Source organism: Camelus dromedarius, chromosome 7 (genome assembly GCF_036321535.1).
Source record: "Camelus dromedarius isolate mCamDro1 chromosome 7, mCamDro1.pat, whole genome shotgun sequence".
In the NCBI taxonomy this organism is placed as follows: Eukaryota; Metazoa; Chordata; class Mammalia; order Artiodactyla; family Camelidae; genus Camelus; species Camelus dromedarius.
Genome location: NC_087442.1, coordinates 79,824,402 through 79,838,261, shown reverse-complemented (window position 1 = coordinate 79,838,261; position 13,860 = coordinate 79,824,402). Strand labels below are relative to the sequence as shown.

Below are 13,860 nucleotides of genomic sequence, written 5' to 3'. Positions count from 1 at the left end.
CTGGTTACAATCCTGCTTCATCCTTTACGTCTAGCTTCATGTGACTTCAACAGGGTGTTTCTCTCTCTGAAATTTTGTGGAGTTCCCCTTGATTAGGTCACAAAAGCATCCTCTGAAAGACCTCTGAGCATTTAATTGGAGGCAAATGCTATGTTCCAAATTTTGACCAAAGTGTGTGTGGTCAAGGTGGAAAGAAGTAAGCGCTTGGTCTGAGAGCGGGCAGATTCCCTGGTGGAGACAGCTGTCCACCTTGGAGAAACACTGCCCAAAGGCAGGCTGCCACCTGGGTATTCGACTGAACCACAAGTTTGGGAAGCATTTGCTATCGCCCACAGACATATGGTTTCCTATCACTTCCCACTGCCAAACTTATTTTTAAAATCTCCATGATTTGAAAGAATCACACACTCCAACATCTCAAATTTAGAAGAGTAAGATAAGTCACTGCCCTTCCACCCTGGCTCACTGCTAGCCCATGTGCCCTCCGAGACGAAGACAGTGAATTACCATCCCCTCTACAACCTGCCTGTCATGTGTTTATAAGTCTGAATCCTTCCCTCAATGGACTTTGGGAGAAAGCAGTGACAAATGTTCCTAAAGCAGGCAGAGGGAGGAATGATCCCCAGAACTTTACTTTGGCCAAGAGAACCCTGAGGGCTGATGTTTCCTTAGCAAGAAGCATGGTTAATTCCAAATACCTCGGAATTTTTGTGGTTGGTTTTCTGATATCTGCTGCTAATCAAATCAAACTAACCAAATTCCTTCTACAAATGGCAAGTTCATTTTCAACTCTTAATACTATGTGGTCCGAATGGTATTTGTGGAGTGCTGGTTACAGTCCAGGCGCTCAGTAAGGTTCCACAAGGTGTCACCTCATTTCAACCTCAAGACTTCCCTACCAAACAAGCACCATCAGCACCTCACCTAGAGACGGAGAAGTGGAGGCTTAAACACAGGACCTACCTTGCCCAGCCAGCTGAGAGGTGGCAGAGCCAGGCTCAAATCCAAACAGCCTGACTCCAGAGCCTTGACGTATATTATATTGTTTGAGAAACACACAAGAATCTTGGAAGGAGAATAAAGGCAGGAGAGGAAAAGATAAATCGAGCTCCTGCTCCCTTTGGACATGACTAAGAGACAACTGCTAAAGAATCACATTTGTGTTTTACATCAGAAGCACCAAACTAACGAAACCGTCATGATGTAATGTCATGTTTGTAATGATGTAATGCATGTATGAATGTAATTTGTCCCGAATCCCTTAATAATTCTTTCCTCTCCCTCATTTTTTGGAGTTAATAGTTTTTCTAAATGTTTAAGCTGTGACCAATGAACAACTGAAATGCATGACACTGAGGATGAAGATTTCCTGAAGAGTCACACAGGACATGAGGAAGTAAACAGAATTATTGATGTATAAGGTTGGCTGTGGGCTATCTGAGGGTAGGGGGGCCATGTCTTGTTCATTTTTTGCATCCTTAGTATCCAGGATAATGGGTGATTGATTCTGTCTGGTGTATTCTCCACTGAGTCCTCAGAACACAGCACAGCTCCTGCCACAAAGAGGGAACTCACAAACATTTATTGAGTGGCTGAATTCTCTGTGGAATGTGGAATGCATAAACTGTGTAGTATAGAAAAGACCTACATAATAAATAGGAGAAAATTATGGGTTTCACATCTATTACACCACGCTGTCATTACACTGTATATACGGACACCTCCTCTGTTTTGATATGCAGAAGCCGCACAAAAGCGAGAAAGTCAGTTTCAAGAGACTTTACTGCAAAGCAGAGAAAAATAAGAAATGGAGGCACATAGAGTTGATGAAAACTCCTAGGAAAAGTAATTCAAAGATTCAATATAGAAATGATCCCAGGATATCGTGGTTTTATTTTCATCAATTGTTTTGAGAGGAAAAGCTGGTTCATCTAACTTCTATAGATGTGCCCCCCCCCAACCAAAAGATAAAAATAGAACGTTTCTTTGTATGGCTTTGTGACTGCCAAAGAGCAAAGGAGGAAATGTGATGAATTTTGACAGAGAATAATAATAATAATTTTAAAACTCCTTTATGTATTCTTTAGTACCCTCTCTGGAAAAGGGCATACATACTAAGAATGGCATAAAATGACAAATATAATGACACTGTAATTTCAAAGAGTACCCAATGTTAAAAATTTGATAACCGTTGTAAACTAACCTCATAATTACATTTATATTGAAAATGTCATCGCCTTTTATCTATATATTAAATATATGAAATCAATTTTAAAAGTATTTAAAAATAATTTCACATATATACTTCTTCCCTCTGTTAGGCACGATCGTGCCATTTTGCTTCCACGTCGCATGAAGTATTTCATTATGGGAGCTAATTTCAAATATTGTGAAACGAAAGGCATTAAATTATTTTTATGTTCACTTGTTCAGTGTTCAAATACGGTCACATTAAAGGAAACACTTTCAGCTTTCAGCCATCTATTTAAAAATTTTCAGTCGTCTTTTTTTTTTTTCTCCTGCAGCAAAAGTGTATTACCAAATAAACTGACAAAACATCTCAGCAACTAACATAAACGTGCAATTTTAATGCCTTCTAATCGCACAAGTCAATAAGAGATTTTTGTGCTTGTGCATGACCTTCTTCAAATTATCCCCACCCCCTCATCTTGGCCAAATCAGAATGCATGTGGGCTATTTGATAAAAAAAAAAAAAAAAACCCCACCCTAAGTGTGTGAAATAAGAGCTCTCGCCTCTTCTGCCAGCCTCCTCTTGACAGAAAGATGATGGAAGCGTCACATCCCACGGAGAGTAAATGCAAACTGACAAGAGATGAGCCTTTAGATGTTGAATATAATCTTGAATTGTGCTTGAAGTGTCTTATTATCTTGTCTTTTGATGTCTGACGGGGTGGCTCATTGTTAGAAAAAGGAAAACCCTCACGCATCTTTGCCATCTTTAAAAAATTGTTTGGCCTTTAACAACTGCTCTTCTCGCTAATGTCCATTTCTCCTGACAATAAATATGGCAGGTCGTTGGCAAGTGACAAACAATTTCCTTTACGCGCCACACTTTTATGGGTTTGGAGAGCTGGTGGGGAAGTGTGTTTTTAAAAGCCCACAGAAATTAGCAGAATTACCAGTGTTAAGAAGACTGATGGCCATGGCATACACGGATGTGGAGGGGACTTGTCATGGCTCTCCCCTGCGGTTTCTGGTTTTAGATCTCACTGGTGCCAGATTCAAAATTCAAGGTCTTTATTTATCATTGATTAAAAATTGCCCAGGTAAAGGAAAAAGCAATCACGAAGTTGGAAAAATTCCATGAAGGATACACACTCATACAGATTTCCAGGGTACGTGGCGATACTGGGAACAATATATAAACAAAATTCTGTTTCTAAGTAGGAGATGAGGAACACTGGGCTTGCTGGATTTTGCCTCTTATCTCAGATCCTTCAGCACTTTTTAATTTCTGCCGTCCTTTCGGGTACCCTTCACCCTTCATACCTACCATTTGCCTGGTGGTTTTTGTTTTAACTTAAAAGTTTAATGATATTCCCAGTCAATAGTGTTCCTTAGCAGCTAAATCACAGTCATGCTAGCTTTCTGTCACCCAGCCAGATTTTGTGAAAGCTTTCAAGATCTTTTCTCAGACCTCCATCACTCGAAGAATCCATAAGAATTCTCAAAAGGACCATAAACTGTTACAGGGTTCAGGTTATTGTATCATTATAAAAACATATTGATACACTACAGATGACAAGTCGGACAGCCACAATTCTAGGCCAGTGCAGCCACCTCAATGCCATCAGCAATCTCCAACCTGACTGGCTCTTTTCCTTTTTTAAAGCAGGCAGCTGTAGACATTAATCCCTTTTAAAGCGACATTTAATTTTAACACTTTTCTGATTGCCTGCAGATTCCTATTGGACTGTTACGGAATTCCTAGGAACACAGGGTATAACGGGAGAAGTGAAGATTCCAAACTGAAAGCAAAAAAACAGACCAGCATATCTGAAAATGTGAACAATTTCTCAGGTAACTCTTAAGTATAAAATCTGCCTGCATTTTAGGAATCAGAATAATCTACACCTAAAACAATGATGTATATTTCTTTTCAAAAGTGTATGAAAGTCCTCCCACCAGATCAAGATGATCCTTGTTCTGAGTTTTTACCTATGCATAAATAATAGTGCAGGATATAAATATAATTAAATGGAGCCATTAAAACGTTAGCTTTATTCAATATTTCTTTCATGCTTCTCAATTTGAAAATTGGATGTTTCCATTTGGACACATTTCTATTTGGCAATATTTTGCTAAATGAAATTAGATATACTAAAGAAAAAAAAATGCAGGTTTGGAAAAGGGCATTTCACCCCACACATCATTTCTGCATCTCTACATTTTTTTAATACAGGAAAATGGGTTTTTCTGTTTGACTTTTTACTCTCTTCTACCCTTGGTTGGTTTTGGCAAAAATTCAGTCTGCAATAATAATTTTTCATGCTTTTTAAACAGCTTCAAATGTTTGCATTTTTAAATCAAATTAATCCCCCAGCCTCTCTCCTACTCAACAGTGATGATTCTCTCGTGCAATATGTAACCCCAAACCATTCATTTATAAAAATAAATTTTGCCATATTGATATTAAAGGACAAATCACCATATACGTGGCCAACAAGAACTGCAAAAGGAGATGAATTACACCACACTATTTTAATAGCAAATGTTTAGATTGTGGGGTGTTTTTTTTTTATTATACATCAACCACCCAGTCTACCTTGGTATGTGTATATGTAAATGTTTGCTTAGGCACATGGATTCTTATAGGAAAGTGTAACAAAAATTGTGCTTACTGACTGTTGAACAAATGCCTTTTACTTAAAAAGAGAAAAAGATCAATGTTTATATTGTAATATATGTATATCCCACAAGTAGACAAATATTTACGCTCCTAATATTTAGAGTCTTCCTTAAAATGGGCAAGTTTTGCATGTCTTAAAAATGTATATATATTCCATATAAATCAAACTGCATAGAAACTCCCACATCTTTTTAGTGAATTAAACTGCACAAATTCTGAGAAATCTCGTTGTCTCCTCTGCTCAGTGAATAGCAGCTTCAAAGGAGACACTGGAACTTGGATTACAGCCCAACTATGCCCGAAGCAATGCTATAACAAGTTGTGCTTTATGGGTAAACTATTAATTTTGTTCAGTTAATCTGGAAACTATTTTTTTTAAATATACATAGGTAGAGGAGAAGTACACTGAAGCGATATATAGATAGCATGAACGAAAAGCTTTCTATTATAAATTAGATTTTCTTAATTTTACGATAGAGAAAATATATGCATGTTATAAATTTAGCAAGACAATTTGAAGTATCATATAAACACAGGAGAAAATACTGAAGACACACAGTAGACACACATGAATGGTTTACAAATACGAAAGTATTAGGTTTATTCACTGTGCACTCACAGTGCCCAAGAGAGAAAACACAGGAAAACAAAAATAAAGCATGGAAGTGATAAGTGGAAAATGTGCATTGTTATCTTAAAATACTGTGTTAATTTTAAAATATGGGTTTCTTGGCTTTCCCAAACTTTCATCACAATTGAGGGTTTTCCCCTTGTTAATAGGATGAAATTAAACTAACACAGGCTATTTGAAACGTACGTCAAGCTGGAAAACACTATTTCACAGAAAAAGATGAAATGCTAAGAAAACTGCTAATGCCACATGATCTACAGCGGGACAAACACTTTGATTAAGTTGTTGAATCATTTGTCATTGGGTATCACTGGTCCACTGTAAGTGTCTTAAAAATATCTTAGTCATCTGTCTCATTCTCAGTCTGCATGAACAGGTTTATTTTGAATTATTCACTGAGAATATTTTTCACCACCTTAATGAATACAGGTTTCAGGACAGAATCCCATTTTCCGATGGTTTTCAGTACGACAAACCTCTTATGCATTTAGTTTATGTAATGTATTTAGTTTTGGGCTATTACCTGCCTTCTCTCATTGTAATCTGATCGTTTTTCCTCAGACTTTGAAACAGCACTGATGGCACTGCAGTCCTCTAATAAAAGTGATTCAGACTGTTAGTTATCTTGTTCCAGGTAGTTAATTTTTTTTTCAATTAAAATAAAAACCAGTATGTTCCTGCCACTCTAGGATCTTAAAAGCACTTTGAAAGGAAAGACTAAGAGAAGTTGGAGCATGGATTTTTTTTTAAATTCTTAAATGAAACACAGGCACTCATATAACATCCCAGGATTTTTTAAAAAGTAGCAGCCAACTATTAAAAAGAGATATCAGAAGCCAGGCATCTGGACTTGGTGGTTTTTTTAAAAATGATCTTCAAACGCTTACCCCAAAAGTTAATTTCTGTTTCTTTGAGAATGACAAACTTTCTTCAACCAAAAGTGGTTCAGTGTTATTTTTTTCTGACCTCTGTGTTCATATTTAAAAGGCTTAGACCATTTTTGATGGCTCACAAAAGTGTCAAGACATCGAGTAAGGGATGTCGCCAAACTAGTCTGCTCTTGTTTCGTATTTGTATGAAATCTGACTTTGAGAAGCAGAAGGCGGGTATTTACATGTAGTGACTCAAGTCAATAGGTTTAATAAACACACCTCATCAGAAGCCCCCGTATTGCCAAAGCCCAAATACTCCTTTATGAGCAGATTTTAATATAAACATTAGTTGAAGCTGTCCCCAAAGAAAAGCTCAGTGTTGACAGATTTAGAACCTCAGTCAGGCTTGCAGCATAAGGTCCATGTGCAACTGTAAAATACCATATTGAAACAAAGCATGCTCCCTTATTTCCTTCTAAAAGAAAAGACATCAGAAATGTAAAAGGGGGAAAAAAACATTTAAAAAGTAAGATTAAAATGGCATTAGTAAAAGGAACCCTGGACAAAATCACCAGCAAAGTACAGAACCTAGAAGACAACAAACAAGAAAATTCCGGGGCCACGTTGGATATTAAAGAGAAACCCTGGAGAATGGCAACTGTTACTATGAGCTTCCTCCAGCTACCTCTGCCTTTGGATATTTTTTAAAAATTTATTAACCTGACAGCAGGAAACTTTACACAGATTGCCCCCTGACAGGGTGCCAGTTTGGTATAAACACTTTGCTATCTTTTTCTTTCGCATAAGAAACTCAAGAAACATGGGGAGTGGAGCCAGGTGCGTATTTGGGCAAAGACAGCGGCTCCTCTGAGGGTCTGGGTTCCCAGGGATGCCCAAATCATCAGAGGCTGCCCAACAGCAGATCGACACCCTCCATTCTTCCTCCCTCACATCTACTTTCTTTTCAATGTGTGACTGTCTGATGTATTATTAATCCCCAAACATAAACCAGCGAGGTCGCCAATCAAAGACAGCACCAGCTCTCTCACAAATTATCTGTTTACTGTCTAAGAACAAGCAAAGTCCGCTTCCAACAGTCACTTACATCTCATTTTGGGAGGGGGTAATATTTATTTGGTCAATTCTTGGAAGGAATAATGCTAACTCTGTAATTAAATCAGGTAATTGAGAAAGAAAGCAATCTACTTAAGGGTTGAGCCTTGGGAGCTGGAATCAGGAATGCGCCTCTAGATATTAATTACGACATAAACTGAGCTGGGCGAACTACAAAAACACTCTTACTATCATGCAACCTTTAAGTCAAAACATCCCAGACATGAAAAAGACTAAACTGGGATCATTTTAAGGGGTGACGGTGCAGATTAATGGAATTTCTAATACTTCGTCTTGTTTATAGGACCATCTAATAACAACAACAAAATATAAGCATCGTGCAATCGAGAGAAAAGAAAAAGTGTAAATCTTTAGCAGCATCTTGATTTGCTAGTGTTACCACCTAGCAGCATCCTCAGACACTGCAGTACTGAACTTTCTTTTCTGTACGGAGGTCTGACCTGAGAACCCCAGGCATAGCAAAGAAATGGAAAAAGAAGGCACTGAGGAAGTCCCCGCTGAATCCTACATAGTGTAGGGTGCACTTCTGTCCATTAACGTCCCAGGTGGAAATGAACACAGCTCAGTGAACGAGCATGGTGAAAAGTTTCAACATCAGTGCCCTTTTATATGGATTTCTTTCTATTTCAAAGCTTACACATGAATGCTGTTTAAAGTGGAATTATGTATCAGTGTCACATTACAATGGTTTTTGGGGGGGCCACTAAACTAAATTTGTCTAAACACACACACTGGATTTTTTTTTTAAATACCTGAGCACAAGAGATTTTCTTAAATGTTAAGAAATGCCTCTTAAGGTGCCTTTTCTTCTCAGTAGTCAGAGAAATGACTGGAAGGGCTTGTTTGACTATTAAATCATGATTGATTTTTGACAAATGCCTTGTCGTGCCTCTCATTTACTTACGCAAATATAGGTTTCTATTGGTTTCTTTTAAACAACTGTTTTAGCATCAAATCTATCCCTTAGATGATTCAGTTGACTTAAAAATACACTGTTCTAATGTTTTCCCAGCAAAACACACTCTCTTCAGTGAAAAAAAAAAGAAGATGAATTTCCAATAGATATCATATCGAAACTTTTAAAAATACAGAAGCATGGTGTATGTTTTAAATAAGTATATTTCTCTAGGGAATATTTCTCATCAACTCCCAGCTAAATCCCCCTTGGGCTTAAGCCCCATGTACTGATTACCGGCCCCAGCATATTTTGCCAGAATATTATAAATATTAAGGCATTGAAAGATGCTTAAATAAAGTAATAAAGACACTCATCCCATAATAAAGGCCTCCGCTTATGCACAGGCGAGAGGCAGCTCCACCACAGAGCGCAGTCCCCATCACGCCCTAGTAGTGACCTCCACGCTGACCTGCAGAGACCACTGTCTCAAGGGGTGACAGACAATTTAGTCCTTTATCCTTTTGTCATTGGAAACGACTCCACTGCCATAAATTCTAATCAAGTCAAACTGGATGGCAATTTAACGAAAAAAAAAAATCTTCTAATGCATGTTTCTATGAGAAAGATAACGGAAAGGAAAGGGAAAGGAAAACCCAATCGCTAGTACATTTGCTCGCTAGGAAGAATCACTGACCCAACTTTCAACCCTTTTGCAATACTTCACAGATAAATGACATTGAAAATACCCACCCTTACAAGTATCATTGCATGCAATTTCTTTTAACCTAGAAACACACAGTATCACGAGAGAAAACCAACCATCAATTTTTATTTCAGGGACAATGTTTATAAATGGGGTTTGGTTTGGTTTGGTTTGGTTTATGTCTCAGTTCCCCTGCACTGTGGTACAAGGCAGCAGTGAGCCACAGAGACTAACCCAGCCACCCAAGGTAGTTGGGACTTGAAGAAAGCAATCATGAGGTTTAACTTGAAACAATAAAAATATTCCCAGGAGGAAGACTGTTAATAAATCATCCTCCGAATTTCAAATCTATAGGAGAGAAAATATTTAGGGCATGTTTTATATGGCCTCACTTCTTCTGCTGAGACTGCAAGGCAAACTTTAGTACAGATATTTTTCTGGGGATATATATTATTTTTATCCTTTTCTGGGGCCATTTTCCTCAGCAAGTTGTTGATGCTCCCATTTGAATTTTAGCATCCAACTTGACTGAATGCGGAACACTGAATTCTTGATGGGCATAACTAAAAACGAAGCACCACATTGACACGCGTGCTATAAATGTCACCAGAGAAACACAGCAACCTCTTCCCTTGGAGATTGTATGCCAAAGGCCAGTTTCGGGAATGGCTTCGAATATGTACATCACTCATCACATAGTAAATGACCGGCCCAGCGTGGCATCACTCATCCGATCACGCAGCTGAAACACAGTCAGACACAGAGCCAGATTCTCTGATAATACCCCCTGACATGCAAGTCTACTCTCCTCCACACTGTTTCCTACGGCTCAGAGCTTAGCATAATACAGTGGTGAACGGAAGAAAGGAATAGCTGTTTCACAGGCTTTGCAAGAATAAATAATGCACCACTTAACGATATCACAGAGAACGGGGCTAACCACATGCTTCTCAATGAAACGTGGATTCATCTCTCCTAAGTGTACTTTAGTTTCCATGGCTGTTCACGTTAAGCAAAACATTACCTCTGATGTAATTACTTTATAAAACACAAGGGCCCTTTTCTGAACTTTCTCCTTAGGCTGGCATATGGCTCCCAGTTTCTCCTTCTGGTGTTCTGAGCTGCTCAGAGCACTGAAAGATTCTGCACGGTATGTTTCCCTTTGAATGCTGCTAAGTGCAGAGGGGCAATTTAAGGAGAGGCGTAAAAGGCCCAAGGGTTCCTGGAATTTCCTTTGTTTATCCATAGAGGGCATCAGTATGAGCCTTTCTGCTGTAGTTTTGGGCTGAAGGGGCCGTACTGGGAGAGAAACAGACTTGTCCTCTGGACTGCTAATTTCAGCAAGACACAGAAGGGGGCACTGAGCCCCAAAGAAACCCATTGGTACTGAAATTTCAGGTACAATGAGAAAACGGGGCTCTTCTTGTCTCCTGTCGTTGGCAAATGTCTCTCCACAAAACGGAACCTATCAGGATGCACGTGATTTGTCCTAACCTGTTCCTTTCATTACAGAAGCTCAGTTTTCCAAAATACAAGGAATGTGCTGTAAGAACGATGGTTTGAGAGAGGATGTTAGAAAAGCGTTGGGTGGTGAGAAACCTGGATGCTCTCAGTTATTCAAGAAGAATGTAATTCTTCATTACCAAGTAAAGAGTATAATTTTCACGGTATATAAAAACAATAAACTTGAACATACTCCTGTGAGATAAAAGAACGGTGCATGGAATGAGTACCCATTCAGTGTGGCCGAAGTTGCTGAAAATACTGAGAGAGAATTATTCTAGAAAATTTCACCCTGTTACACAAACTAGAATTCCTAATGTTAATTTCCCATAATATTAAAAGGTGACAGCACAGGAGACCTGGCAGCTAAGGAAACCTCAGGGAAATTGAGATGCCTTCCTTCTGAGGCACTTTTTAATTTTTTCTATCTCGTATGGTCTCCAATTTTTTTTTTAAGTTTTCAAAACTGCTTATCTCTTGCTTTCTTCTTACCGAATTGAAAACTGGAAAATATTCACACTGTGTTTGAAAAGCACTCTAGAGACCAAACAAAATTAAGTGAATAAACAAGAAGTTTTAGCTGTTAGGTTGTAGGTTTTGCTGGGTTCTCTCTCACAAACTCTGAAGATGAGCATCCAAAGTAAAGATGCCCAGATCCACTAAGACTTCTAAACTACACTGTGATTCCTTAGTTTACCCCATAAAGCTGTTACTTAAGGTATATTTTCAAAGAACTTTTAATTCCAATTTCTTTGACCCTCCTCCCAGCCTTTTTAAGCTGATTTCTCTACACATGCCAATCAGTAAGAGGTAACATCACAAATCTATGACAATTTTGAACACTGGAAAATCTAAATAAATGTTGAGAAGTCAAATTAATTATCCCTCCATTGGTTTACTTGGAAAAAACAAAACAAGTTGAGGTTTTAAGTCAAAGTCTTACAAATAGCATTTACTTTTCAAAAGTGCACACAAAGTTTAGGAGCACATAATCCATTATCTGCAGTTGTGTTGAATTCACAATTGATCACTTTTTAAAAGTCCAAGTGCTTAGTAGCACATCCAACATCAAAGAAGCTAGAGCATGGCTTTCACATTCCTGTAATTTACAATTTCATCTGACTTCTCTCACTAACCCCTTGAAACGAAATGAGTATTTCAGGACATAACTCTTCCCACACAGATAAAAACTGAGACCACAGCAAAATATTTCTTTAGAGTGAAAAATGCTAAAACCTTAATGCCTAGGTATGGAAAATTTATGTCAGAGGTGGTAACTGTTGCTTTTCGAAGAAAGGGTAACATGACAAAATTTCTTGAAACTGGACTCTCTTACCCTCTTAACTATAAGACAGGATTTTACCAACAGAAAATCTGAGACAGAAAGTTTGTCTGTGACACCCCTCTGATGTTCAATTGAGTATTTAAAACCAGAGGAAATCTCCCCTGTTGAAGCTGGCCTAGAGTTGCCAAACTATCTAAGCTGCTTTCTTTCTATAGGTTTAAAAAAAAAAAACTTATCTTTTTAACTGATTTAGTGACTTTCTTAACAAAGCAGTCTATACAGTGATGTTGTGTTTTTTTGAAGTTTAGGCTCGTGACTTTTTAACCTGAGACCAAGTAGTTCTCTGCCTGATATATATATATATATATATATATATATATATATATATATATACACACACATATACACACACACACACGTATATATCAGGTTAGAATATATATATATATGTATGAACAGGTTAGTGTGTGCTATATGTGTGTATATATAGTATATATTTAATGTTGTAAGTACATAAACACTTGAAAATAATTAAAAGCAAGTGCTTCAGGAGCAACTGTTCTGCAAACCTAACGTCACTCCATCCCACAAAGTGCTTCTCCAGCAGAGACATCCATCACCATCCATCACTCAGTCACGCACCTCAACAGCCCGCTCCCCTTTCTGATTAGAGATCACAGTTGCTTGAGTTGGCTTACAGAGTGTCATCTGTCTGAATGACAGATGTCTTTGCTGGAGTGGCACTCTGCTTGTTCCGATTTTGTTTACCAAAACAAAGATTTCTAAAAAGGTTCTGGGCTGCTTGCCCAGATGAGGTTTAGGATGAGGCTGTAAACATCTGTTAAAGGGGAGAGGCGGACGGAAGGGAGGCCAAGGACCTAGTTTCTCTCCCCATCACCCTTGTAAAAGAAGAGAGATTCATTCTAATTGCAATGACAAAACGTTATTTCTTCGAGCAATCCCCGTGGCCACCTTTGTTTACCTGGCCGAGAATGACCCGTATTGATATTTTTCAGTTCCCCCCCTCTTGCCTTTAGACCACAGATAATAACACTTTACTCTCCTTCCCCTTAACAAAAGGCTGCGAAGCCACCCGAAACCAAGTCGATATTTATTCAATAAACGTTAACCAATTCTCACAATGGAACTGATTTCCTGATGATTAGGACCATCTTCTTTTTTTTTTTTTTTTTTTTTTCCAAATGATTTCTAGCCTGGGGACCCTAGCTGTCTTTGACCAGTCCAAAGGGGGCAGGAGGAAGTTCCTTGTTGGGAAAAGTTTGGAGGACATCCTCCCAGCTGGCCGGAGTCAGCCGCGGCGCCTTGGCCCCTCCAAGATGCCAAGATCCTCTTTGGTACTTAGAAGAAAATTGAATGAACAAGAAGAAGAAGGAAAAAAAAAAAAAAAGAGGAGGGGGTGGGGGGGTGTGGACTGCTCTTCCGGACAACAGGGTAGGAGTGAAATGAAATACCTAGACAGACTTACCGAAGAGCCTGCTGGGAGTGTCCTCGCTGTCATTTGATTCCACAGGAACAAGCAGGGGCTCATTCAGCTCGCTGTCTGAAGTAGCAGCCTTGTCCTCACCTCTCAACTCCGCACTCATTTCACTCCGCACTGACAGCAAGGGCTTACTGACTTGTCCAGCTATCATTGGATCCTAGGATGGGGGGAAAAGAGTGAAGGGGAGGAAAAAAAAGTGGCAGCTTTAGTGTGCGTGTCCTCTCTCTCCCTCTCCTCTTCTCTCTCTCTCTCTCTCTCTCTTCCCCACACACGCACACCCCTCTCCCTCTCTCCTCTCTCTTATCTCTGGCTGCGCCCGCTGTTATTGCTGGCTGCAGTCAAGTGAAGAGCTATTACAGATCCGAGGAGTTCTCCATTACTCCCCACCCTATTAAAGCTCAACTGGCATGTGAGAGATTCAGGAGGCTTCGGAGAAAGAGGAGAGGGGAGAAAAGAAAAAAAA

The 13,860-nt window shown here is 38.9% G+C and overlaps 1 protein-coding gene across 1 annotated transcript in view; it reads right to left on the bottom strand.

Moving 5' to 3' along the window:
- LOC116154125 (POU domain, class 6, transcription factor 2) overlaps window positions 1–13,618 on the bottom strand; it is a 108,449-nt gene extending 94,831 nt beyond the window's left edge. The window contains exon 1 of the mRNA XM_031455853.2: window positions 13,383–13,618. Coding sequence (XP_031311713.1) covers window positions 13,383–13,548 — 166 coding nt within the window. The 5' untranslated portion in view covers window positions 13,549–13,618. The remainder of the gene's footprint in view (window positions 1–13,382) is intronic.
- Window positions 13,619–13,860: the final 242 nt, after the last annotated feature.